General features: G+C 38.3%; 1 protein-coding gene across 2 annotated transcripts in view; it reads right to left on the bottom strand.

Annotated features, from left to right (window-relative positions):
* The window catches only part of SLC49A4 (solute carrier family 49 member 4), a 60,433-nt gene that overhangs the window by 16,843 nt on the left and 18,247 nt on the right, over positions 1-25,343 (bottom strand). For both annotated transcript variants that reach the window (XM_031590641.2, XM_090143671.1), the window contains exons 3-6: positions 16,045-16,313; positions 10,087-10,216; positions 4,886-4,994; positions 4,196-4,263 (exon numbers count right to left, since the gene is read on the bottom strand). In XM_031590641.2, the coding sequence (XP_031446501.2) occupies positions 4,196-4,263; positions 4,886-4,994; positions 10,087-10,216; positions 16,045-16,313 (576 nt within the window). The remainder of the gene's footprint in view (positions 1-4,195; positions 4,264-4,885; positions 4,995-10,086; positions 10,217-16,044; positions 16,314-25,343) is intronic.

Genomic DNA, 25,343 nt, shown 5'->3' on the forward strand with positions numbered 1-25,343 from the left:
CCTTTTGGAAACCATAAAAACAAATTAAAAATCATTTCTCACACTCAGAAATAAAAGTAAATGCTTTTTATAGAATGGTGATATTTCTAGCTGTCAGGATGAAGTGCCATAGATTTTCTAGCTGTCACAAAATAACAACCAAAACAAGAAATTCTCAAGGCATCAACTGAAAATACTTGGTATGTAGATAGGATTTTTTTTTTCCCTCTTGCATTTGTTGGACATAACATCACACCAATACTTGCACTGCTGTTTTGCTAGTGTTTGCCAGTCTCCTTTGGCAGACACACTGCACAATTAACATATGAGTAGGCTGATGCATTTCATTCAAGACATAGTTAACTTTCAAGACTCATTCCTATGGGAAACAACAAAACTCCCTATACTAGAATCCCTAGGTGGAAGAATTTCTGATCCTCAAAGAATTGGTGATGGAGCTCTCAAGGGCTCAGGCAAAGCAGGAACTTTTCACACACTCTGCCAGTGGCTGTTTTGGGTTGAAATGTTCCAGACACCATAAGTCTTTGTGCCATCCCCATCTACACACCTGTCCCAGTGATAATCTGGGGGACACCATCACAAGGCTGTTATACTCAGGTAAACGTGATCTTCAAACCGTGAGATGATTCAATTGTTTTTTTCCTCATCTTTTCTCTTTTTTTTTTTCAAGATGACATAATGCATTTGAGCAGCACTCACATAACATAATTATCAGTGCTAATGCTCTTTTCCAAAGGGATTTCAACTTGGATACTAAAAAAGAAAAGGCAACGTCATTCCCCCACTAGTAATTTTCTGTAGGTTAGGAATATGACTTTGGGCTGGACGTACGTCAAAAGAATGTATTCTGCACTTATAGTCTCCTACTTCTATCAGGCTGATGGCAGCACAATCCACCTAGGTTGGTTCACAACAAACAAATTGTCCTTTCTGCCTCGGTAAGTATCACTTTGCAGGCAGATACCATACAGCCTACTTGATGTAAGAAATAAATGCTACATTTTGAAGGCTAGGAATCCTAGCTCTTTACATACTATAAAGAGATGTATGAGTAATGACATCTGCAAAAATTATCATTTCTTTCCTCTTATTTTGATTCTCCCTAAGCTTTAATTCCATATTGAATTTAGCAGCAAGTAATTCAATAAGCAGTAGACGGAGATCAATGCTGTATATAATCTTAAAAGTTTACGACTGCAGTGTTAAGTGGCTTATGCATTAATCCCCAATAGTCAGAGGCTCGCTGTTTCTGTTGTGTTTTTCTGACAATTCAAATCCAGCAATCAGGATCACCTCTTCTTAGTAGTTTGTCAGTTTCTTTAACTATTCTTCAAGACCAGTAAGGTCAAAATCAGCAATTTTAAAAGCTTCTCAACATGTCAATTTCAGACTTCTTCCCCAAAGACTCCCTGCTTTTCCTGCTGGCAGACAAAATCACTGTTCCCTCTATCCCCACCATCCTTCTTCACCATCTAGCATGTATGGGAATGTCTGCATCTGCTAAAGAAGTAGGTGCACCAGGACAGATGGCATACGCTTTCCCTTATCACCCTCAGGACACAGATCTCTGAGCCTACCGTTGGTAGCAGCCTCCTGTAACCCAGAAAATCAGCCTAGGCTGGATCCTATAGCTAAAGTCACAAACCTGTGTTGCTGACAACATCGTCTGTTGCTAAGGAAATTATCACCATGTCATAAAGTTACAGAAAATTTTGGGGAAAGGGGACAGATTTATGTTGCCATGCAATAATATGAACATGCCTCTTCAACGTTGCTTTTCTTCAAGCCAGTATCATTCGAAAGCTGCCAGCAAGGGGTAAAACACCTGCCAGCTGCCCAGAATAACCCGAGCTTTTCAATTAGAAAAATGCATCACACAAATGAGCTAAACATATCTAAGGCTCATGTCTATCGGGACAGCAGTAGGTGGATTTATGTATTGTGCTGAGGAAAACTCATACCATTTCAAATATTAGATAAATGTGTTTCCAAACTGGGCACAACTTTAAATACAGATGATCTAAACACCTACTGTGATGTGCAGGAACAAGTGCTCCAGTGTGAGCCTCAGATTGTTACTGTTCTAAATGGTAGGATCTGCATTGCCAAAAATGTAAAGGGCAGATTCCTAAACTGTACCAATTTTGCTTTGATGAATTAGTGGAAAAAAGTAATAGAAAAAAAAAAAATCTGTCTTCCTGAGGAGTGGTTAAGAGAGAGAGCTGCTTGCCTGGTAAATCATAGTTCTGACACTGAAATACATCAACTTGTCACCCTTGACAAGAATCATTACTTAATTTTCCTAATTACAACTTTCAGCAGATTACAGTCAGACTCGTCATTGATTCAGCCCTACACAGATAAATGCTGAATAGACCTAGGAGGGAGAGCCATCCATCATGAGTGACAAATCACCCCCTCCCTCACAGTGTGTGTGCAAACCCTCCCATTTGAACTATGTATTGCCCGAGTTAGAAAGACATATTTGGAGAGAGACTGTTGATATTTTTTCACTTTACCTAAAAGCAAATCTCTGGATGCTACAAAGTACTAGTATGCAGTGAGGTTTGAAATCAATCTTGAAGCAGTTAAGGAGATAGTCAGCATTTCCTGAAACTTAATCTGGACAATATATTAAATAAATTAATTTACCATAAAGATTGAGATTCGCACATTGGCACCGAGTCAGCAGATTCTTTCCTAGCAATGTGAGTGCTAAGGGTGTCCTGACTTTCAGGAGAGATGAACCCATGATGGAAAGGATTAAGTTGGCACAGCACCTTCTAACATCAGGTAACCTGCTAAAGCATCTAGATCACTTACAGCAGGTAGTTTTAAATATCTACTTCTCTAAGAAACAATACTTCATATTTGAGTTCTGGCTCTTGATGATCTGAAGAAAACAGGATGTGAACTTTGTTTTGACAGACTAAGCCCTTCTGCCTGCATCTGGAGAGGACCAGAGAGACATAGCTGTTTCTCCTCCCAGGGTCAGGGGATTTTTCCTCCTCTTCCACCACAGCTGCTAGCCAGCGTGCAAAATGTCACGATGAGAAGCCTCACATTTTTATGCATTGTGTACTCCAAAGATGCCTTGTTCTAGGCTGAAGGGTGGGCCAGAGAGACATTTGAAGGACAATATGAGGGACATTAGTGGGAAATATAGGTGGTAAGTATAAAGTTGTACTAGATGATCTTAGAGGTCTTTTCCAATCTAAATGATTTTATGATGTTAAGCTAAAAAAAGAGTAGATGAAATCTCTAGTTTCTGTCCTAAGATGACAACTTTTCCACAATGCCACAATAATAGCTATGACAGACCCCTGCACTTTTTTGAAGAACTTGTTGCAGAGCCAAAGTGGGCATAAGGAAGCCAAGATAGCACTTAGAAATCCAGGTGCAGGAGGACCAGGCAGCTTGTTTTAAAGTTTTTATAAACTCACTGCTCAAGTACCTCCAGAAAACCTTTTTTTCCACCTCCTCTTTTCTTCTGTTTTTATTATTATCATTTTTTTTAAGGGAATTTAATTGAAATTTTAAAAAGCAGCAGCCTTTCGGAAGGGCAACCCATTCCTTATTTTCCCACTTCTCAAATCATTCAGCATTCATGATGGCTAGAGATATGCATGTGTGGATATACAAAAAGCATAGGTACAGCCATAGTGCAACCCATACCAGCATAGCAAAAAAAAAAAAAAAAGAAAAAGAAAAAGCACCATACAGAAATCCAGCAAGCTGCCAAAACAGGCCCAGAGTAATTTTTCTGTGGTGGAACGTACAATTATTGTGTCTAACCTGCCTGTGCTACATTCTTGATGTCTCTTCAGGAATCAACATGCCCAAAATTATTGATGGAATGAGACAGACACTATTTCTTCAATGCTTTCCAAATGGGCTATAATGGATTCTCCCTAATAGCAGGCAGCTGAATTCACAATAACCATTTTAAAAGAACACATAGGAAGTGCTTGTCAGGACTAACAGTATGACCTGTTGAATCAAGGCACAAGTGTGCGGTGCTCTCAACCCTCAGAGAGCAGTAACGTGGAATACACAAACACACTGCTCTACAAAAAACACATTATCCCAGAACTACGCATTTACTATTTCAAGTATCTAAAAGATGAGAAAAAAGTTGTATTATTAAGAGCAAAAGCCAAATAACAGTTGAAAAAGCAGATGCAATTATTCCTACCTTGCCATTGCTATGCCAACAACACAACCTCCAACTATAGACCAAAATCCAATCCAGCCTGCATCTACCTGCCAGGAGAAAAATGAAGAAAAATAAAGAAATTTGTTAGAGAAAGTATGATGATGCTATTTTCAAAACAAATGGTGCACAGGGGCTGCAGACTGCTAGCAAATTCATCCCATGCCCCACTCCCCCAACATTAACATTAGGTGCAAGACCTTTATAAGAGTATTTTAAACAAAGTTTTCTACAAAAAGAAGTATGACTAATCAGCCTATGCCCTAGATGTGATTCCTCAATGGAATCATTCAAGTAATGTCCTCTGGATTTCAACTGTACTCTATCAAAAGCTTAGAAATCCTTTTTTCCCCTATTTCATCCTTTTCATCTGGTAAACATTATTTTCTATTACTAAAGGTGCAGCAGCCAACAATACTCCCATTTGTTCATCTGTCTCTTCACTCTTGTCAAAAGGCGTACACAGCTCTGAAACTACAATCCACTAGCTGAGAGTCAACAGAAAGGATCTTGACAGCTTGGAATGCCAAAGCTATAGTTTATTTTGTTTAACATTTCAGTATAAAAGTGGTTCATATGTATTATAAAAACCTGATAAAATTGTACGCTAGTGCAAAATAAAAACATGCCACTTACAAAATAGCTGTTGATTATCAGTCAGGAGATACTTACTTGGCTCACATGAACTGGTGTTAATATCAAATCCAGAACGCCAGACCAGCCAGAGAAAACACCCAGTGGTATAGCATAGGCTAAAGCAATCATCAAGAATCGGAAATTGCTATGAAAACAAAACAAATGCAATTAGCTGCAGCTTATATTAGAAATTGCACCAAGATTAGCTGCTAGAGTAAATTACAGTCACAATCTATATTCTGCCCATCAAGAAAAATAGCAGAGGTCTGAAGAACGAGCGAGCCAGGAAAAACAACAAAGATATCCAGACAAGTTACTAAAATCTGAGCGGCTGGGATGTTACTGCCTTAGCACTATGACATTAAGAAAAGCCAGTCTCTCCATATCCAACCATTTTCATAATGTGCTGGGCTCATATGTTTCTCATTTCCACAAGCAATTCTTCTGCATTTGAATGGGCAACCTATTTAGGCTAAGTGTACGTTAGGAACAAAAAGCACTAATTCAATTTAGGAAAAGCATATTTCAAGCATAAAAGCAGAGCTCTGAACTGTTTAAAAAAATTTAAAACATGGTTTTACTACTACTTGTTTTGTTGAGAGGGAGGGTTTCATAACAAGGCGGGTACAACTGCAACAGTGGAAAATTCTGACAGTTTGAGCTATCAAAACACAGAGACAAGCGTAGCATTCTGTCTAAATACTCAATATGTTTGCTTTATTCCCCCAATTAAAATTAATCAACCTTCAGTATTCAGCAAAAGATAAAGCAAAGTTGTGTTACCATCTTCACCACACACAGCTATAGAGCTGCCAGACAAAAATCACCACCTATCCCACCCCATCTCATCCCCTCATCACTGTAACCAAAGTGAAATGCCGCACCCTTGCAAAGGCAGATCCCAGCTTTTCCTCTAAAATGTTTCAATCTGGGAATAAAAACAGGAAACATACTTTGGATTGCTCCAACAATGAGGAATTTTGGTGAAATTTAAGTGAAGAGATTTTACAGCGATCCCATGGTTATCCCACAGGTTACCTGTATAAACACGAAGCGTGACTCCTTCCTCCCCCTAGACAATTTATGTAAACTTGATATTGATCAGCAGTACCAGCTCCTTGGTATGCAGCAGCCACTTGATAACACACAGTTACAAAAACCAAATGGGAGGGAAAATATTCTCCAAAATATTCAGAGGTTTTAGCCTACACTATTTTACTCCCTTAGAAGATTCAAAGCACTCTAGCCAGCACTCTGTTCTTTCTACACACTGTTCTTTTTCACACATCCTCATCTTGAATAACAGATTATATCACATGAACATATCCTGCTCTTTCAATATCATTCATGTCAGATTTATTTTTTTAAATGCAAAGAAAAACAACTACCAGACTTCCAACTCTTCCACACACTGCTCATATTTCTCCGAATGCTAATGCATTTGCTGTCTTCTTGACAACTTTTTTGCTCTCTTAAGTCTAGTCCATCCTGTGCCATCCTGACATCTCTGCAGGCAGGTTTTATGTTACTTATTCCTACCTGTGTAAAAACTATTCCAGTATCTACAGAATAAAATAAAAGGGAAAGTCCCATTTTGCATGGACATTATATAGCCATATACAGGTTGCAAAGAAGTAACAACTTTGAATGCAAAGTTCCAAAACAACACTTGCCCAGTATTCAAAATCACTGAATGTCTGTCTGAACTTCATTAATGAGCTACTTCGGGCTGTAAGCACCTGGTTCTTTGCAAGATCCAGGTGTTCTCTAATTCAAGCAATGTGACAAGATGGCACATGGGGTAGCTGCTCCATCACACTCAACTTCTAGTCCCAGTACCAGAGATCCAGTTCTGCATCATACCATCGTCCAGTGACAGATGCCCCCACACTGCCACCCTGCCCAGTCTCCCTGTTAAGGAAACCAATCTGAAGAAAGGGTGCACGGCAGTGACAAAGTGGCATCAGTCACCATATGCCATTTAGTCCCCTTGTACAGCAACAGCTAGCACTGGCTACAGTAAATGTCAAAGCCAATTGAAACACACATCTTAAGTATCAGCTTCACTCTTCACGGCTTTAGCAACTTGTATTTGTTTTTGCTATTTTGCAACTGCTCCACTGAAAATAGAAAAATGTGCTGTCTGTCACACCATCAACTGGTGAACCCACACTGTTTTTTCCATCATATCAGCCTTTATGACAGGATATCAGCATTAGGCTCTCCATTAAATCATTCTGCTGGAATGCCAAATTGGCTTTTTCTTCTGCTGTTTTGTTGTTGTTTTTCTTCAGAATTCTACTTAATGTTACTAGAATCCATACAACAGGCTGGTTCACAGGCGAGCCTTGTCAAAGTCAGTCAGCATTTTCAGAATAACTTTGACAATGTCTATTAACATGAGACACACTCCAAACAGCTTCCAGGCTGGACACGGAAGTCATGTGGAAGTTTCATGAAAGAAGTAATGATGCACAAAAAACCCTGCCATTTCAAAATTGCTTACACAGTCCCTTGAAAATACAAAGGCACATAACTGGCTAATGGCATCTAATTATTTGAAAGAATGAATGAATGAATCAATGAATAAATAAATAAATAAATAAAATCACTGTTTGTTCTCTTAATATTATCAACTATTTACTCGTAAGAGAATTTTTTCCATGGAAGTTTTTGTCATATTCTGCAATGAGGAAAAAAAACATATTTACTTCACCTAAGAAACTGAGACAGGGCACAGTACTTTTTCTAATGAAATTCAAACTAGGCTTGTCACAGTGTGAGATAGACTGTTAAAAGAATTGGGCTTAGCTCCCAAACCATGACTAATCTGTCGACTCCCAGGCTCAGAAAATTGGTATCAGGAGATAACCCAAGATCAGCTAATTGCTATAATCTGCCAGAAGCAGGAATCCTCCAAGGCAGGAAAAAAAAAATCATGATCTAAAGCAACTCCCCCTACAGAGGATGCATGACCCTAAGAAGACCTATATAACACATCTCTAAGTGAAGCAGCTCATGAAGAAGACTGCTCAACAACCTGAAGGCATGAAGAAGCTTAGGAGTTGTGAAGAAGTCACAGATCACTTTGGCACTCAAGAAAAGAGGTCAAAGACTTCAGTGATAAAGTTATGCTACACAGCTTTCTTCTGAAGCAAAAATCTGAAGCCTGGGGCAGAGAAGAAGGAAGTGATGAAGACCTCTTGTTCTCAATAATGTTTTTTGGTGTACATTTAGGTGAAGTCAGCTGACCTGCTCACACACATCCTGAATGCCTTACACATACAGTTCTCCTACCAGAGGGCAAGTCTGCAACAAAGGAGAAAAATCACATTTTCCTCCTAGTCATCAGCTGACTACCTTCAACCTATACCACAAGGTCTAAAGAAAGATTCTTTTCCAAGAATCACAGAGTCTAGGTTAGGCAGGCAACAGAGGTTAGAAGCCTAACGAACCAGATGATGGACTTATCTTGAAACACAGCAGATAGTTTTCTTTTACAGACCCCCGCCTTACTTGATGGATTGGTGCTGAAAGGCTCCCCAAGATAAGTAGTTTTAATGATGAACTGTTGATTGTTTCATACACAGAGGAATGTAGAACTGCCTTTGATAAGGGGTAGAATGGAAGAACGCATAAAGACCAGAGGGAAGGAAGACAATAATCTACTTGACTTTGAAACATGATGAACTATGCTGATTACTTGTGTCTCTATTTTGTTTTCCTAAGTTTGGTTGACTGTGAATGGTCAGTTTTGCTGCTTATCTCCTGAACTTACCAGTATCTCAGGCCCACTATTTACAACATGCTGAACAAGCAATATTGTAGTTATAGAACTCCCAAAAAGAGTACCGTCAACAAATTTTATATTTTAGCTGCAGAGTTGGTTGCTGTTCGGATTTCTATTCAACAGCAACATTTTTACAACGTAGCCCTCAGGCAGGGTCTCACTACACACCGACTTGGGCGTTTAACAGCATTATTGGGTGTGCTAAGTGTCCTTAGGGGAATTGCTATTTTTTAAATATCCTGAGTAGGTCACTTTGCAGACTAACCAGCCAGCTGTATTCACATCTTCTCCCAACTACCAGCCTACTTCAGTATGAGCACATAGGAGTAATTATTTTTTCCAAAAAATTTACTCCTCCAAACTGAAACAAAAGCCTCCAAACCTACCAGATAAAAACAGGAGGTGCTGGTTTTGCTGACTCTAACCAGGTTTTTTTGAGAGTACAGAAAACAATAGTTGAATAGTTGAATTTCCAACAATATCAAGTTTTAAGCAGCCTGTTTTATATAGATTCATCTCATATTACTACAAGCTAAAAATTGCAGCAAGAATTTGAACCTCCCCAGTGAAATCCATCATACTCTGCATCACAGATCTTTTCTGCCCCAGCAAGCTCCTCTACGCATTACCACACACCACGTGCAGGCCTCCACAATTATTGAGCATTAATGTTATAGTTGCTTTGATACTGTATTTCCATTACACAAGACATTCTTCAAACAATGGGGGTGGCACTGTTTTACAAAAAAAAAAAAAAAAAAAATCTTAAAATCTAAGCAGACAGCAAAAAGTTGTAAAGCTGAAGATGCCACTTTATTTTTTTTTTCTTTCTTTTTCTTTTTTTTTTTCCCCCTAACTCTAAATTTAGAGAAAACTAATTAATCACTGAAGTTGTCCAGAAACAGAACTGGCAACCCTTCTGCCCCACATATTTTAAAATTAGCAAGATCTAACAGATCATATAATGGTTTCAGATATTTCATTCATTGCTCCTACAGCTGAATGAAAGCATTTATACACCTCGTTGAATGACAAGCAAATCCCAAATTAATTCCAATATAAAAAGCATGGAAGAAAGCAGCTTATTAATTAGTTACGTCCAGCTCTGTTAACTGTTACCTCACACTCAGCAGAATGCACACTGGTAACAATCTTGTATAACCTGATGTAACAGAAGCGTTGCATAAGAGCAGCCATGCTAACAGAATGACTCCAGCAGTGGTGGTGCAGAAGGATGCTCACATAAAGATTTGGGATAGACCCATTTAAAATTTAATGTCTATTTTCTTGTAGTTACCATCTTTTAATGTTTCAGCATTAATATTTTATTTGATTGGGTTTAAAAGCACTACAAACTAACTTGTGTGTTCAGTGAGAAGATTAAAGGACACTTGCGTTCATTTATTCAGGTGCTGATCTCTTCAGTGGAAGCTCAGTCAGGACCTACCTTAAGAGTCTGCAGAAGCTCCTCCTGTAGCTAAGCCGTTGACTAGCTGCAGCCACACTGGGAGGGAATGGAGGGCGTGAGGGGAAGTAGGCCAATGCTGCGGAAAATATCAAGGAAACTATCCCAAATTCTAAAGAAAGGCAAAGAAAAACAAATCAGAGAACAACTGTTAGTAATGAAAGACTTCTTCTGGTACAGCATTATTATCAGCCAGCCTCTGATACATAAATCCTACCCCGAGTGCTTTACTGCTCCTGACAACAAGACTGCAGAACTTGAAGGAGGACTTCTTTTTCCCCTCCCCAAGCAAGAGTTCAAATGGAGATGGAGAACCAGTGCGATAAAGAAATACTGGCAGTCATTCTGATTATAGGAGCTGAAGAGCAACAGGCTCACACACAAGGAACTAAGTGAAGCAAAAAGAGAAAAGCTGCTGGTTTTTCTTTTTAAAGAGAATTATGAAGAACTGGCCACGTTTCCTTGAAATGGTGTAATACCAGGTAACAGCATGCTAGAGACTTTAAACAAATGGGAATGGAGAAGGCCAGGGTGTGGAATGACAATTACTCAGTATACATGATGATGAAGGCAAATAAAAAGGTCAAGCAAGGCAGCACTGTGGACACAAACAGTATTGCATGTCAATAAAATATAAACAGAATAGCACAGGAGCAGTCATGGCTCAGAAACATAGAGAACATAGCTAGTAAGGAAAAAAAAAGAAAAGGAATACAGCTGTTCACAGATGCTCCTCTTGTTTAGAGGTGGGTGTTGCATCAAAAAAATTCATAGTAAAAATTTGGACCTGAACTTGCAAAGTGATGAGCACTTTGCAGAAAACACACAGCAAGACCCATGATCAGACATTACGAGGAAAAACAATTCCACAAATCCATATTCAGTCCAAGCTATTTGTTTTACAGGCCTTTTACAATATATATCATGTACTCCACAATCCTCAATCCAAATACTTTTGCTATCTCCTTTGGAAACAAGATTCTTTGCTGCTGGAGAGAAAGACGCATAGCTGAAGCACGTTATCTTAAAAGAACCTGTGATCTTATTACAAAGAAGTGCTCACCATCACCGCAAATAAATTCCAGCAGAGCTGGATATTCAATCACATGCATCTGCTTTTTTCCTTTTTCAATAAATCAATATGAATGTGGCACTTTGCTAGTTCTTCTGCTAAACAGAAAGAAAGTAAGCTCAGGAAACTGAAAAGTAAATAATACTCTGACCATAAGTGTATCAGCTATAGATTGGGATGGGAATTGAATGCTTCTTGTTCAGAGTGGAGAAGAAATTGACTCTACATTTGTTTTGAAGGCATACGAGGAATTATAATGCCAGCCTCCATGATCAAATATGGGAGGATTCATTTTGGACTATGCAGTGTCTTTTCTTCCTGTTGTGGTCTAATTACAGGTTTTGAGGGTCAAGGACCTCCAACACAATTCTTCTTGTCTCCAGTAAACAGATGAATTTCTGTCTTCCAGTACACTGGGTTGGAGAACACAAGTGAATGGAGAACTGGTCACGAGTAATTATCCTAGATCTAAGAAAGAGATAGGCTCTGCCATTGTAGGATGACAGTGGACAAAGCAAGGCTTGCTAAAAGCTCTTCAATCCCTCCTCCTGCATCTACATCTTTATACAGGTCTGTAGATATGCATATATACAAAGGCTGCTCTGAAACTAATGCCTCCTATTTTCTCATGTTGGTCCATGATGTCAGAGGCAGAGGTTGGTGGTATGGCAGTCCAGGTTGAACCTTCCCACCAATATTCTGTTACATTTTGTTGCTACATGACAGATAGCAGCAGAGGGGGCAGCCTGACAGAATGGTAGCTGACATGGAAGCTCACATGAAGCAAAGGTGAGTCAATGAATTTCTCAATGCAGAAAAAGTTGCATTCACCGACATTCATCAGTACTTGCTGAACGTTTACAGAGACAAACAGTGATGTGAGCACAGTGAGGCAGTGGGTGGTATGTCTCAGCAGTGGCAACAGTGTATCAGCTCCACTGGTGCACATATGTATTTTTTTTTTTAAATAAAGGTAGCATGCAGACTTTTGTCAGTTGCTGGCAAAAATGCATAGCTAATGGTGGTGACTATGCTTAAAAATAATCTTTCATAACTAAGAATTTGCTCTATTGAACAGTGTTACTTTGCTCTTTCTACCTGTTGTTGATTCCATGGAAATAAATAAGAAGCATTACTTCCAGAGCAACTTACGTACATGCACTCTTGAATTGCATAATGAGAGGAAGGCAGCAGCTTGCAGATGGGTACAGCCAACAAGAATGCGATCACACAAAAACAGAAGTTGTCCAAGGTGTGTATTATTTAAATTTATTACACTGCAATGACATAAGGGATAAGGCTATATCTTTCTAGAAAAAATATAAGGTAGGTTGATAATTTTTTAAAGACATGGTAATATTTTAGAACAGGTACTCATCTGGGGCCTCTTCTAACGCTTACCTCAAGATTCATGCCAGTCAAATTGCTGCAGTAGGAGCAGTATGGTAACACTTCATTTTTTTTTTTCCATTATTAAGTTCAGCATGCAGTCCTTGCTGTACTGTCTTGCAACTCTTTAATGTGTCCCAATGTTATACTTCCTAGGCTAATAAATTTGCCTTGCAAGCACTGCCCTCATGCACAAAACAAAAGAGCAAAATTCACTCTGGAACTCATCCAAAACACAAGCAATACCCTCTACTGAAGAACAGAAGTCTTTACTGCCATCTTTAGCTTTATGTATCACCTTTGCATCTCTACTGAAATTTCAGGTACTACCAAATGCATCTGATTCCTTACATCTTGCACAGCTTCTTCACAGGGTAGCTCACTGTCATTACCATCATCATTTACTACACCAGACCAGGTAAAACAGATTGCAAGAAAGGAACAAAAGGAAGTAAAAGATAACATTAATCTACTCCTTACATTTTGAGACCAATGGAGCCACTGTCATGACACCTGCAAATATCAACGTTGAGAGAAGCCTGCATCTTAGTCCAGAAAGCAGACACTCCCCCTGGTTGTGTAAACCCTGAACAGAAAAGGTTTACAGAGGCACGAGCCTCCTCAATCCATGTTCTTCTTACTTCCAAAAGACTACCTACAGGACAAAAACCTACCTCAAATCAACAAAACCCTCACCTTTCACCTTCTGAAATGTAACAGGGAAAGGAGGGCATTTCACACACATAAATACATAAACGCACACATATACACACACACACACGTGGAGTATTCTTCCTTTACCATTACATTTCATATATATACTTACACAGACATACACACAGGTGCATATATACTTTATGTATGCACGCATATATATGTTTATTACATATTTTTGAAACAAATAATGATTTCTCATCAATATTTAGGAAAGTACACAGCTAAAACCTCTGTCTGGAGCCTATAAGGATTACTGTTTCCTTGTGCAATACAAATATACAATGCAATTCTGATCTGCTAAATCTGTATTACTCCAGCTGTGAACCAGAACATGTAGAGACAGATGACACGGAAAGAGGCTGTGATATTTCAGCCAAGTTCTTAGACCACATTTGAGATACAGGAACAGCAATTCAATAAAACACAGAAAATATAGGAGCAATTTCAGAATAGATTTATAAACAACTGCTTCATAATCACGTTTGAGATTAAGTCCTTGGAAAGTCAGCACATTCTTGGCCAGTAACTGATCCCAAGTTAACAATTCACATTATTAGGGTTTTAAAAATCATCAACTACATTTTGGATGCTACTCATGTAATGCTACCTCATGCAACGACAACAAGCTCCATCACAATGCTGAAAAATGCAGTTCCTATCCTATGAAACTAGTTTTATTTGAGATCCTATAAGAAAAAGCCAGATCAAGCCCTACTAATGTACTTGCTAAAGAACTGTGACACTTGAGTCCAACTCCACAGAAGGGACAAATAGCATAGTCTGCTGCCTTTTGAGCTCTCTATGGAAAGTGGGTTGAGTTGAGACAAGACAAATGTCATGAGAGACGCAAGACAATCACCTCTTGGGATAGCTTCTGCCAATTTCAAACCAGTGACTGTTGGGTCACTGACATTCAGGACCCATCTCCTTTTCACTGCCTGAAGAGCAAAAGGAATTTTAGATCCTGGAAAGACCCCACAAGACACATCACTAACACCGCAAACATAGCTGCACAAAGAAACCTGGCTATTTAAAGGTACTTTGAACAAAGTAAGAACTACAGATGCCCCCCCAGGAAATGTATCTTAGGAATCTGAAGAGCTGCTTTAAGGATGATCTTCAGCTGGGACCAATAATCCCAAGCAAGCTTACAGGATAGGCTATTGCCAAGCCCTGGCTGACTCAAAGGCAGAAAAAGCTGTGCTGAAACACTGGGCAGACAAGACAGATCTCTGAACCCAGCTACCAAGAGATATCTATTCTAGCATTTGAAGAAAATGCCCTGGGAAGCCTCCCAGAAAAGAACAGAAGATAAGTAAATCTAACAGGCTGCTGAAAATGGCATTTCTTGTGCTAACAAACTCAAATAAGTGGTTTTAGGCACAAAACCGTAATTCCTTCAGGCCAAACTCTTCTCTGTGGAAAAAGGAATGGGCTAAAGACCTTTTCTAATCACTAGATTTTTGCTGCCCCTCCAAATCCAAACCAACTTGGTGTTCACTTTCCCCTCCTTCCCACTGGTCTCTTATTTTCCACAAATTTTCTGGCCTCTACCAAAATATTTAGCTCTGAAAAGGCCTAACAAAACCCCAATTTCCTTATTTCAGTAGATTTGAGTCCAATAACAAGTAGGTTAATTGAAAGAGTCTAATACTTGATAACATAGTAATCCAACATCTACTACATATTCTTTAAAATGAATAGTAAAGTGGACCTCACCCAAAATGACAATTAACTTGACAAAATTTCCAAAAGAATCAGAGCCAGGAATAAGGGATCACAAACAATTAATTCAATCTCATAAACCTGAATATAAACTACACAGCATATATACTTCAATACTTCTGGAATGCAAAGGGCTGAGTCCTGGCTACATTTCAGAGGCTGGAACTATAAGAAAAACAACATCAAATGTACAACTGTCATGACACCGTAAAGTCCAGCAGCTCTTAATGCCATAGCATTTATACCCATTTAAAAAAAAAAAAAAAACAACAGATCATAGGCTCTTAAGCCATTTGGGCAACCCTTCTTCCTTGCAGTCTGCTGCCGAATACAGCTAATTTTTCTATATAACACCAAGAGCAGTGAAGCAATTGCATTAAAAATAGAAGGGAAACAAAATCTATATTGTATCAGATAAATTTTCTATCAGCATTTTTTGCACCAAACTGTTGTCGCTTTGTTGAAACTGCTTGCTGCATAAGAATTAGGTAGTTTTAGTTAAAATCAAAATCTATTGAGTTTAATTCCACTGTTAGATTCTTAGATACTAATAATCTAATCACATTTGAAAGGCATATGCAAGACATAAATTAAGGCTGAATTTATGCACAAAATATTCAGTGCTGGAAGAATAAGATTTCCGTGCTCCCAGAAATAAAAGAAAAAACAATCTGCCACAGAGAATTTTTTACTGAAAATATGAGAAGCGAACAACAGTTTGGAATCTCTGGGAAAGCATACACTCTCCTAGAAGATGTTTCTCCTAATACAGTTGATCTAATTCCCTTGGAATCAATCTGTGTATGACACTATTTTAAATTTTATCCTTAATAAATAAATAAAATAAAGGGAAAAAAGTAACCCTTCAGATACTAGCACATCTTACCGCTTCGTTACTTTCCATCAGTTAGCTACTGTTCCCTTGGCAGTCCAGCCACTAGAGGGTAGTGCTTCACAAGCACCAAACACACGGGAATATGTAAATGTTTTATAATTATTAACTTTTTTTCCTTAATTAAAAAAAAAAAAAAACACACCTGCATAGAGCACAGCCTCAATGCGGTCCTTGATGTGCTCGGTGTTGCTCTGCGACAACAGCGGGAGGTGTGATGTTCCATTAGGAGATGGCACTACAAGAGGTCCCACTAAAAACGCACCAGCACAGCCCAGGTAATTGAGCAGGGAGGCAATCGCCGTTGCTGTCGCACGTTCATCTGGAGAGAACCATGTTGTGGAAAGAAACGGGGCTGCGTTCATCACAGTTGGCCCCGCCAAGCCATTTAACAGCTGCCCTCCATGAATCAGCCTGGAACAGAGAATAGAGATGAAGGCCATTTGGATGATAATCACCTCTTTTAAAAATAAAGAAATAAATGGCACATAAGATGCTGGGTTCTTGAGATAGAGCGGCTTCACAATCAAATGAAAATTCTGTGCAGAAAACAGAATATTCAATACATTTTTTAAAAGCCCAATTAAACTGATTTAAAGAATCCAGGGCTATTCTGTTCTAATTACCTCAGATAAATGGAAAAGCAAATGTTCTCTTCAAAGCCAGAAAGGAAGAGAGAATAAAAAGGACTTCATTTGTAGGAAAAGAAAAACATATATTATAATAGGATATTGAAGTAGAAAAGGTGTAGTAGCAGAAACACTTTAAACTACAAGCCTCTTAAACCTGACCCCTTGCCTGCATAAATTCCAACAAAGAACTTAAATTAGTTATGTCAGATTCAAAACTGAAACATTTCAGCAAAATCCTCTGCCTACAGAGGAGGTCGGGCTGTTGAGGTTTCCAAGAGAATCATCATCTGCAGCAATCTGGCCGTTCTCGACAAACTATTGAAGCAGCCAAGGAAATACAGATTCTTCTCATTTTTCACACTCACTGAGATCTAACAGATAAGACTGGTGACAAAACAGAAATACTACTTCAAGCAACAAAGGCTCTACAACCTTTGGCTTCATATTAGCACAATGAGAAGGACTTTTTTGAAGGCTCTTCTAAATGTGGAATTCAGCCAGAAACCTTCCACACTGACTTTTCCAAAAAGTGATCAGCTGTGAAAGGCAAAAGCATGTTGAAATTTATATAAAAACCTCATGTCTGAAAAACAGCTAGCAAGTCAAATGAAACACTGCAACTCTCCAAAGCAAATCTATCAATTGTGCAATAAAATGGTGGCAGATTATATTTTTAAATGGTGGTATTTTTTTCTATGTATAGAAGGAACTCTATGCTGTTGCTGCAAGAGTTGAGTTGTCAGACATAAAAAGCTACAGACGGAAAACAGGGAAACACAAGTTAGCACTTAGGCAATGTTTCAAGCCACAAATGACTAAATAATACTAAATAATATACAACGTGGCAGGGGATTTTTAAAGAGTATAGAGGAACAAAACACAAAATGCTGACAGACTCTTCATCAAATTAACAGGCTAGCTTACAATAAAAAGAGATGGATGCTAGTGATCCTCAGTTGATTAGAAGTTAGTTCTTTAAACAGAATTTATTAAAAACATACAGCAAAATAAAAAAAAAAGCCATCATATATCATCTCAAGGAAACAGTTTCCTAGCCAGGACAAAAATTATACAGTCTTAAAAATAAGCAATTCTAACTTCATAAAGAAGTCCACATAGTGAGATCTCGTTACTATTTGTTTGTGACTGACATCATCAAGGCAAGGCCAGATCTCTTAAACTATGGCCCCAATAAAAGTCACATGAAATAGTTTTAAATTAATAAAAAGCAACATCTAAATAGCACTTCAGTATAGTTTTCTGGGGACAAATTACATTAATCCATTATGGTTACTTTCCAATCCAAAGTACTTTGGACAAACCAACATATCCTTCCCTACTTTGATATTTTCCTTCTACTTACCTCGCTATAATAAGTTATTTCCATACTTATTCTAACCAGCTTCAGGGTATTTGCAGTGCTACTCTGCAGCTCTGCAAACAGCTGCATTTCAGTAGCAAGTGTGGTAACTACTGCAATGTATAAAGACTTCATTTTAGCATTTCCTCTTGCTCCAAAGGAAATTTAGTGCTTAAATTATGGCTTAGATGCTATACAAACACTTCTGTTTACTTATACCACTGCAGCAATAAAACTCAATAAAAATCAGGAAAAACATGATAGTTCTGTATCTTCCAGTAGAAAAGTTTTGTACAAAAAAAAAAAAATCATATATCATGGGATTATAAGTATTCATATATAAATACTCCAGATTTAAATGATTTCTACCAAATTTTACCATCTGAATAAAGCTATCCAACAGGCCTTTATAACAGAGGTGGACACAAATGCTATTTCTACTCCACAGACACAGAGGAAGAAAGTTGCATTTGAGTTCGGAACTTGAATTGCACATTACCTCCCTGGTTTTGCTTTGTGTTTTCACATGAGAATTACTTTTGTCTCTCCATAGCCTACTTCTTCCACATTCTCCTGTCTGCTCTCCCCTCCCCTACCCTGCTGGTATGCTGTGCTGTCTGCTCTGATAGACTTGCCTTTCCCTCTGCATTTCTGACACTTACCAAGCTTGATGTTATCATGCAAGGTAGAGCATCTCTTATCTTCATATTACTTAATTTTTCAAATCTGACACGTTAGGGGTGATAAACACCATTTTCTAACTACAGCCCAGCCTATCTACACACATGATAATGGCCTCCACCTTGTTTTATTCTTTTTTCAAAACTAGCTTGAATTAAGTCCTCCCCCCCCCCTCCAAGAAGATTATTTGCAATGTTCCTCTACACATCCTTAACTCATTTTCCTAGAGAGAGACAGGGAAGATATACAAAAAGTGATTCGGCCCATTTACTAATTCACTACTTAGGGAAACATATGTAGCAGCCACTGCAGCTGCCAGAGAGAAATATGAAGGCAACAACATTTGTAGCTTTTTGCTGTTTGTTACAATGTCTTAGTAACACCCCACTAGTTTTCAGCCTAACAGCCACAGCAGTCTGCTTTCAACACCATCAGAGCTAAAAACTGCTCCAACATCAAGACACATTTGTTTCTGTTGCTTCTGATATTGAAAACGTGCAAAGAGCGAGAGCGTTTTTGCTTGTTGCTATTTCAGTTTGATTCTCTTCAACATGAATTCTCTTCTGTGACAAAAGGATGACTCCAGTTCGGGACTGTACCCAGATGGAGATAGGTTTGCTCACATGTCTTCCTAAACTGGTCACTGAATTGCAGAACAACAGAGCAAGGGATAATTCAAATATAACAACAGAAATAAGAGCAGAAAATTCTTATTGTACTCTTTCAACTCGTCTCCCAAATTCTTGTCAAGTTTTAAATAAATAATATGCTTTCATCACTTCCCCGAGAGAACATTTTATAAATAAGTTACTTCTTAAGGCTTATATACCTGCTTTATGCATTCCCTGCTGTCACAGCTGCAATATCATAACAAGCAGCAACAAAACAAAACAAGGCATGTAAGGCTGTAAATGCTGAAATTACTGTATCGCTGAGTGAACTGGGTATGAAGAATGATATTATACAGGAAAAAGATTTTAGTGATGGATGATAACACCATACGCCATTTACAATCTGCTTTACTTATCTTTTTTCCTCATGTGGTTTGAACTTTTCATGCATGGTCAGAGTCCCATAAGGTATTGGATTTGTTAAGCTATTTAAGAGCTGTGTTACAGAGACACGTTTTACATGTAAAAATAACAGACATTTAATGTCTCCACCACAGCATGTGCCATGCCTAGACTTAAGAGCATTTAAGAAGAAAAGAATAATAATAATAATTCATTTGCATCCTTTCTTAAATGTGGAAACAAGAGGTAATGGCAGAGAGGAGGAAAAAAAAAAACACGAAGAGCAAGGCAGTCAGTGAGAGCACTTGTCTGTTGCTCCAGGGAAACTGCACAGTGTGTGCCTCTTCTCTGGGAAAAAATAGTGCATTAATTGTTGATCTTAACAATTCACATCAAAAGGGATTCTGGATAACAAAGTTAATATCTTACAGGAGTGGATGGCTGATCTATCTTTCACACGCCTGATGTTTTCACTCACTGAAAGAAGTGGATTGTTCAGCTCCTGCTAATTTAGAAGACAAGTAAGTTTATATAGTGATTAGCTCATTGTGGCAACTCCTGGGAGCAAATGAAAAATCTCCTTCCACAGGAGGACTTCAGAGCACTCCAAGCACTATTGAATTTAGCCTTACTTCACAGCAACAAAGCAGTGAATACCTCCTATTCAAGAGTGTCTGTGTTGATGCATGATGCAAGTTGCTTGTGCAGGCAAAAGAATGAGAAAACACATAGACTTATCTACATTATACATTAGAAGATTTATTATACTTCAGAGCAAACTGACACCAGTTTTGTAATGAAAAAAAATCTGTGATTTTTCACAGTCAAGTTACTAGAAATGGATAGTTTGTGTTTTTTTTTTTTTCTTCAGGCTCTCCAAAACAAACACTAGAAAAAGACCCCTCTATTAAACTTTACCTCCTAAAGCACAGAGGAATTAAGAAGGTCAAATCCACGCTTAACAGCAATTCACTGCTATGGAATATGGGCATAACCTGGTGTGAATGCTGTTCTGTTCATAAGCAAAGGTTTATAACATGAGTCTATGTCTGAAAAAAGATTGAGAAGAAGAAATACCTGTTGGTAAAGCAATGAATTCATCTATTGAAAATAACATTCTGAAAAATGAAATTCATGGAAATGCACTTCTTTTCAATATTTTCATTAAATGATATATTTATACTACAAAAGCTTTATGCCTTCTGGATATTCATGGATTGAGGCCATTAGCATTTTTTGCTTGTTTTTGATGCATGCGACCATTGATATGTGGAATAATTTAAAGCTGTTTTTTCCCATCAGTAAGAAAAATTATTACAAGCAGAAAGCCTGAGTCACCATGTGGTACATTATCTCTTGCAATAACAGAAAAACTCATAAAAGCACTGTCGACCACTTTCATCGGGAACTTGGCTCACATCTCCCCGTCTGCACACACCACGGCCTCCAAGCCATTCCACATACGTCTTATTAAAGGGAGATATTTTTTAAAGCAACACTAACAGAGCATACATTCATCAAATGCAAGCAGATCCAAAACAGTGTTTTGTAAACAAAAGTAGGCAATTACATTACGGGCTAATGAAGCACAACACCCTGAAGCTATCAGGGAAGGGCACCAGGAATGAGTGCTTCCAGGGCTGCCATGTGAGAAAGCTGATGGAAATTACCCAGGGTGGGAGTTACAGGAGTACAGGAGATGTGGTGAACTAAAGACTGGGATAAACAAGACCCATTTAAACATCTCCACAGAACCTTCCAACATCAGCAAAAGAGCAAAAGGATGCTGTGATCATAACACAGAATTCTGATATAAACTCAATCAATATGAATTCCTTTTTAAGGACAGAAATTACTCAACACGTAAGAGTCACAAGACATTACCAGTGTCAAAGAGCTCTAGATGACAGAACAAAGAAAGTAAAGGTTTTCTGCAGTTGAGGATAACACTTTCCATTATAAGAGATGGAGCAAATCTCACAAATACCTTTTTTTCCTCTTGCCTTCCAGCACAGGCTTATGTTAGCAGATGCCTTACAGAATTACCATCCATTAAATATTACTGCAATAACTAGACCTTTCTGAGATCTCAGGGTTTGCTTTAATACACCTGCTGAATTTACCACTCCAAGACTTTCCAGGCTATAAATTGCTATTTTGACAGTTAGCACCTGAACCATACCGGTGAAACACAGTGCTGCAGCTCAAATAGTGCACAGCAGCAAGAGGAAAGACTGTCATACAATCATAGAACAGGTTGGGTTGGAGGGGACCTCACTGACCATCTAGTTACAGCCCCTCTGCTGTGGGCAAGGTTGCCAACCACTAGATCAAGCATTAGATCAGGTTGCCCAGGGCCCCATTCAGGCTCACCTTGAACAGATGCTGGCCTGTGCCAGCACCTCACCATTCTCTCTGTCAAAAAACTTCCTCATGACATCTAATCTAAATCTTCCCTCTTTAGTTTAAAACCATTTTCCCTTGTCACTAAAACCTTCAAGCTGCCTGCCTCCACTGAGGCTGTACTGGCTGAAGCCAAGCCAATCTGGCTGCCATCTAATTGGAAGTGCTGAGCAGTGGTTGATGCTCTGTGGTACCGCTGGGTAGCCAGTACACTTAATCATCCCCTAGATTCACTGCTACTAAAAGTAAGCAAAGCAGGGAACAATCACACAGGAATAATGCAAAGGATCTCCCTCCTAAAACAACTTTGGAGCAGAAGTTTTTTAAAAAAAAAAATCTATAAACAAAGTGGTTTAGGTAATAAAACAATGTAAATTCTGAAGTTAGAAGTGTTTAAAGATTAAATATTTCCTATGATAATCTACCTGTGAATGATGACTTGTGTCCTTTTTTTCCCCACTTCTTTTATTGATGCTATGGATTAACCTGCCTCAGCCCTTCCCTTGCATTGCAGCCAAAGCACAACCAGTGTGATGCTATCACTCAAGTACTCTATCTTAATATTTTCTTACACTTACTGATCTACATCATGTAAGCACACCAGTTTATTCATTGTTTTACTCCCAGAACCATGCTTCAGGTTAGCTTTTTCATTTCTCTTCCCCAGGGGCTTACAGCATACACAACATGCATCATTCTCTGTCTTTATTTTTATAGGCATATTCTTTTAATACCTTCTCCTAAAAGGCTCTTTTCATTTTAATCCCTGTTCTCCACAGCTGCTCCACTTTGGGGTATTCTTTTGAGCACAGATAATCAGAAAGAGTGTGGAGTATTGCTAGGAATACGAGAGCCCTAGTATGTTCTTTCCTGATTGGAATTACCTCTTCTTAGGTGCCCCTTTTGCGTTTTCCATGCCTCAGAATGCCAAGATGATTCCATGTCATTCTTCAGGCTTTCAGGGATGAAAAAGCAAAAGCGTGCATTATCAAATCATAGAATCACTTATGTTGGAAGGCAACTTTAGGGGTCATCTAAGTCCAACTCCCAGTATGTCCCAAAGAATATATCTAACAAAAATAAAATATTTAATATAAACTACGTTACAACCAGCTAATAGAAACAAAATGCACCAGAGATGTGGTAAGTGAGCATCTGCAAGCACAAAAAAGGGAAAAAGCTGATATATCAAAAAGCAGGCAAAAAAAAAAAAAAATCTTAAGTAGCAGCATTATTTAAGTCTTTCTACAGGAGCTCCTAATTACTAGTAATCTCTTTAGAACAGAATTTGTAAATAACAAAACTGCCAGTTCATACTGCTCCTATTTCCACTGTCATTCTCTGTATTATTGCTCTGCAGGTTTTGCAATAAATGTTTTAACAAAACTTATTACCATAGAGCACCCTCACACTGCTTTGACTCAAGGTCTTTAACAAATACTTCTGTATTGTGAAATCTAACGTGAAGGTTACTAATCTGTAGCACACTAAGTTCTGATAAATTTCTTAATTAATATATTCAATACAAATGACAAATTATGTCATCCTTTACATCCATGTCTTTAATTATCCTGTCTTTCATAACATTTTAAGACATATTACATGGAGTGTCTTAAGAGTCGGCAGTTTATGGGGCTATGGACTGATTTCATCGTTCATTGCCTTCTTCCAGCTCACAGGTAGATCTTATAGCATTTTACCTAGATTTATTGCTCAATAATCATATGGAAATCCCAGATTGCCTTGTAAAACTATTCCAAAATACAGAATGTGTAATAAATATTCGGTGTTACATGAGGGGGGTTCAATTTTGTCTATTAAAAATGGCTTCCTACTAACTATTCAGGATAAAGTACCAAATTACAAGAGTCCAATGAAAACATTCTTTTAGTGCCAAGAAGTACTCAGAAAGGAAAGGAATGGACCTAAAGATGTAGGCAAAACATATTAGCAATGCTCTCCGCAACTGCTAGGAAGGGAATAAGGCAATCTAGAAATTGTACGATTTAATAACATCCATTTTCTTTTCAATTTCTGATAATTTTATGCAAATTATGAACTGAAAAAATAGGTGTGGCAAAAGGAGGCCTTCATAGTATTTAGAGTCCTTATTTTTTAATTTCATCTTTAGAAGTCAAATTCACTGTCACATATATGCCACAAATTTGGCAAGCTCAGATGTGCATGGCAGCTGAGAAAAATTCTGTTTCATTCTTTCTCTGATTGTTACAATCACTAACCTACAAGGTTAGCAAACTGGGAGGAAAGCAAGCAAACAAATCACGTGCATGTGAGAGGGACTTTACCAGTTCAAGACGTGGTTGGTTCTTTAATCTCAGACACAGGCTCAAACTTCCACATCTAGCCATACACATTCCTTTCAGCCTTCCCTGACTTTAAGCAGTTCTGGGATGGATTCCCAGAGAAGAAGGACTCACCATAAGGAACTGCTGCTTCAAGAGACACACTCAAGTGTTCAACCTAAATTCTCTCTTACGCAAGTCACACACACATATATATATATGGAAGTCAAATGAAGGTTTGCTTTTAAGACATGACTCTGATTGCTGGAGATAGTCTTAGCTCCTCCACGCAAGAGCCAAAAGAATAATTGCAGACTAGAAAGGAACCTAAGAACACATTTAGATATTACAGGTCTTCATGAGATAAGGAGCACAAAGCGGTGAGGATTAAATGTCAGCCTTAACCATGATTTCCTCGCTTCTGTGATTGCTCTGACAAGCAGTGGGCTTCAGTAGCTCTCCTTAATGTTAAATTACAAGAACGTAGGGAACAAAGACAGACACATAGCAGAAAAACAGTTAAATAAAACTGACAAACTTCATGAACTTCCTCGTAATTTTATGTATTTTAACTGACATAATTGTCCCAGGAAAATCCTTCTCTATATTACTGAAGATTACCCAGGGACTGAAGGAAAACATCACAAAACATGCAAAAGCATTTAAATGAATTTCAGTTGTGCTGGCTTTTGAGATGCTCAGACATGAGCTTCTGTGGGATCCTGTCCATCTGACTAGTTGATTAGTGTTCAAAAAGTTATATTCAAGTATATGCATCTTACAAATAAATGCTCGGCCAATCATTGTTAAAGCATCAAGCAATAATAGCTTTCTCTAAGATATTATTTGGTAGTAGTTAATGAAAATTGGCCAGTTTTAGCCTTCAAAACAATGCAACTATCACACAGCGTGCGCAGTTATTTACAATATCTCAAGAAATAAAGAAACCACACATTTGTTTCACACAGTAAGCAATAATTAATTCTCTGTAGATTTTTATAAATCTGTGCAAAAGTTCAAACTATTTCCTCAGGAGGAGCTACAATTCTTAC

Source organism: Phasianus colchicus, chromosome 7 (genome assembly GCF_987193195.1).
Source record: "Phasianus colchicus chromosome 7, bPhaCol1.hap1.1, whole genome shotgun sequence".
Taxonomy (NCBI): Eukaryota; Metazoa; Chordata; class Aves; order Galliformes; family Phasianidae; genus Phasianus; species Phasianus colchicus.